Here is a 953-nt window from a genome sequence, read left to right as displayed (position 1 = left end):
TACACATGTTTTATAAACTATATAATTTGAAGTAAAATTTGTATCAAAATATGCAAAAGAGCAGAAATTACAACATCCTTAAATTAACACACACACATACACATGTAACATTACACATTAACATTACTTTTTTGTTTGTAATAGAATCAATAGAATCAATAGAAAATGAAATAACAGATTGTGAAGACGAACCAACAAAGAAAAAACGTAAAATACAGCACATCTACAGTTTGAAAGAAAAAAATACGGATAAAAATGTTGAAGGTATGATTTATGTAATATATTAATGATGTAATGTTCAAACAGCACGTTTATGTCATCTAATCGAAATAGTTAGTCATATGAACCTGTCTGTCTTTATTGGAGGTTTTTTAGCTTAATTTATTCAACCTTCGAACGAGTATTATGCCTTTAATTTTTTGACAATATATTAAACTAATAAATTTAATTTTTATTAACAACAGCAGAAAATAGGCTGAAATCTATGTTGCCAGAAACTCCAGCGAAAAACGTCGAAAGTAATGTAACAAGTATATTTTCTTCTACACATGAAACATCTTCAAATGCGATGAAATGTAAGAAATTGATTATTTTATTAATATATATATTTTTACAAGAAATATTTATATTTCTATATAAATAATACTTTTATATAACAATATTATTTTCTTTTGTATTATTTAAATAATTTGTAGATCTCAAATGCATATTATCCGATATACAAGGAATAAAACATGACCAACAAATTATAAAAAATCACTTGTGGAATATAAAAGATACATTTGAACAGTATTTAATACAACAAAACCATGAAAGTGAAAACGTACTGGTGCATTGGACAAAAACAAATAATATTCAATGGCCACTAAAAACTAAAGAAGATTATGATACTTTAAATAACCCATTACAAAATGAAGAAATCCGCAATGATTTTGTAAGCAGCATTAAATTTA

At 24.9% G+C, this 953-nt stretch overlaps 1 protein-coding gene across 1 annotated transcript in view; it reads left to right on the top strand.

The window, feature by feature from the left end:
- The first annotated feature begins 17 nt into the window (after nt 1-17).
- The window catches only part of LOC116852214, a 1489-nt gene continuing 553 nt past the window's right edge, over nt 18-953 (top strand). The window contains exons 1-3 of the mRNA XM_032832326.1: nt 18-264; nt 465-575; nt 696-934. Coding sequence (XP_032688217.1) covers nt 51-264; nt 465-575; nt 696-934 — 564 coding nt within the window. The 5' untranslated portion in view covers nt 18-50. The remainder of the gene's footprint in view (nt 265-464; nt 576-695; nt 935-953) is intronic.

Source organism: Odontomachus brunneus, unplaced genomic scaffold (genome assembly GCF_010583005.1).
Source record: "Odontomachus brunneus isolate Ranch 3 - 2012 unplaced genomic scaffold, Obru_v1 Obru_scaffold_206, whole genome shotgun sequence".
NCBI lineage: Eukaryota > Metazoa > Arthropoda > Insecta > Hymenoptera > Formicidae > Odontomachus > Odontomachus brunneus.
Note: the sequence above shows the minus strand (reverse complement) of the source record. Positions and strands in the feature narration are given on the sequence as shown.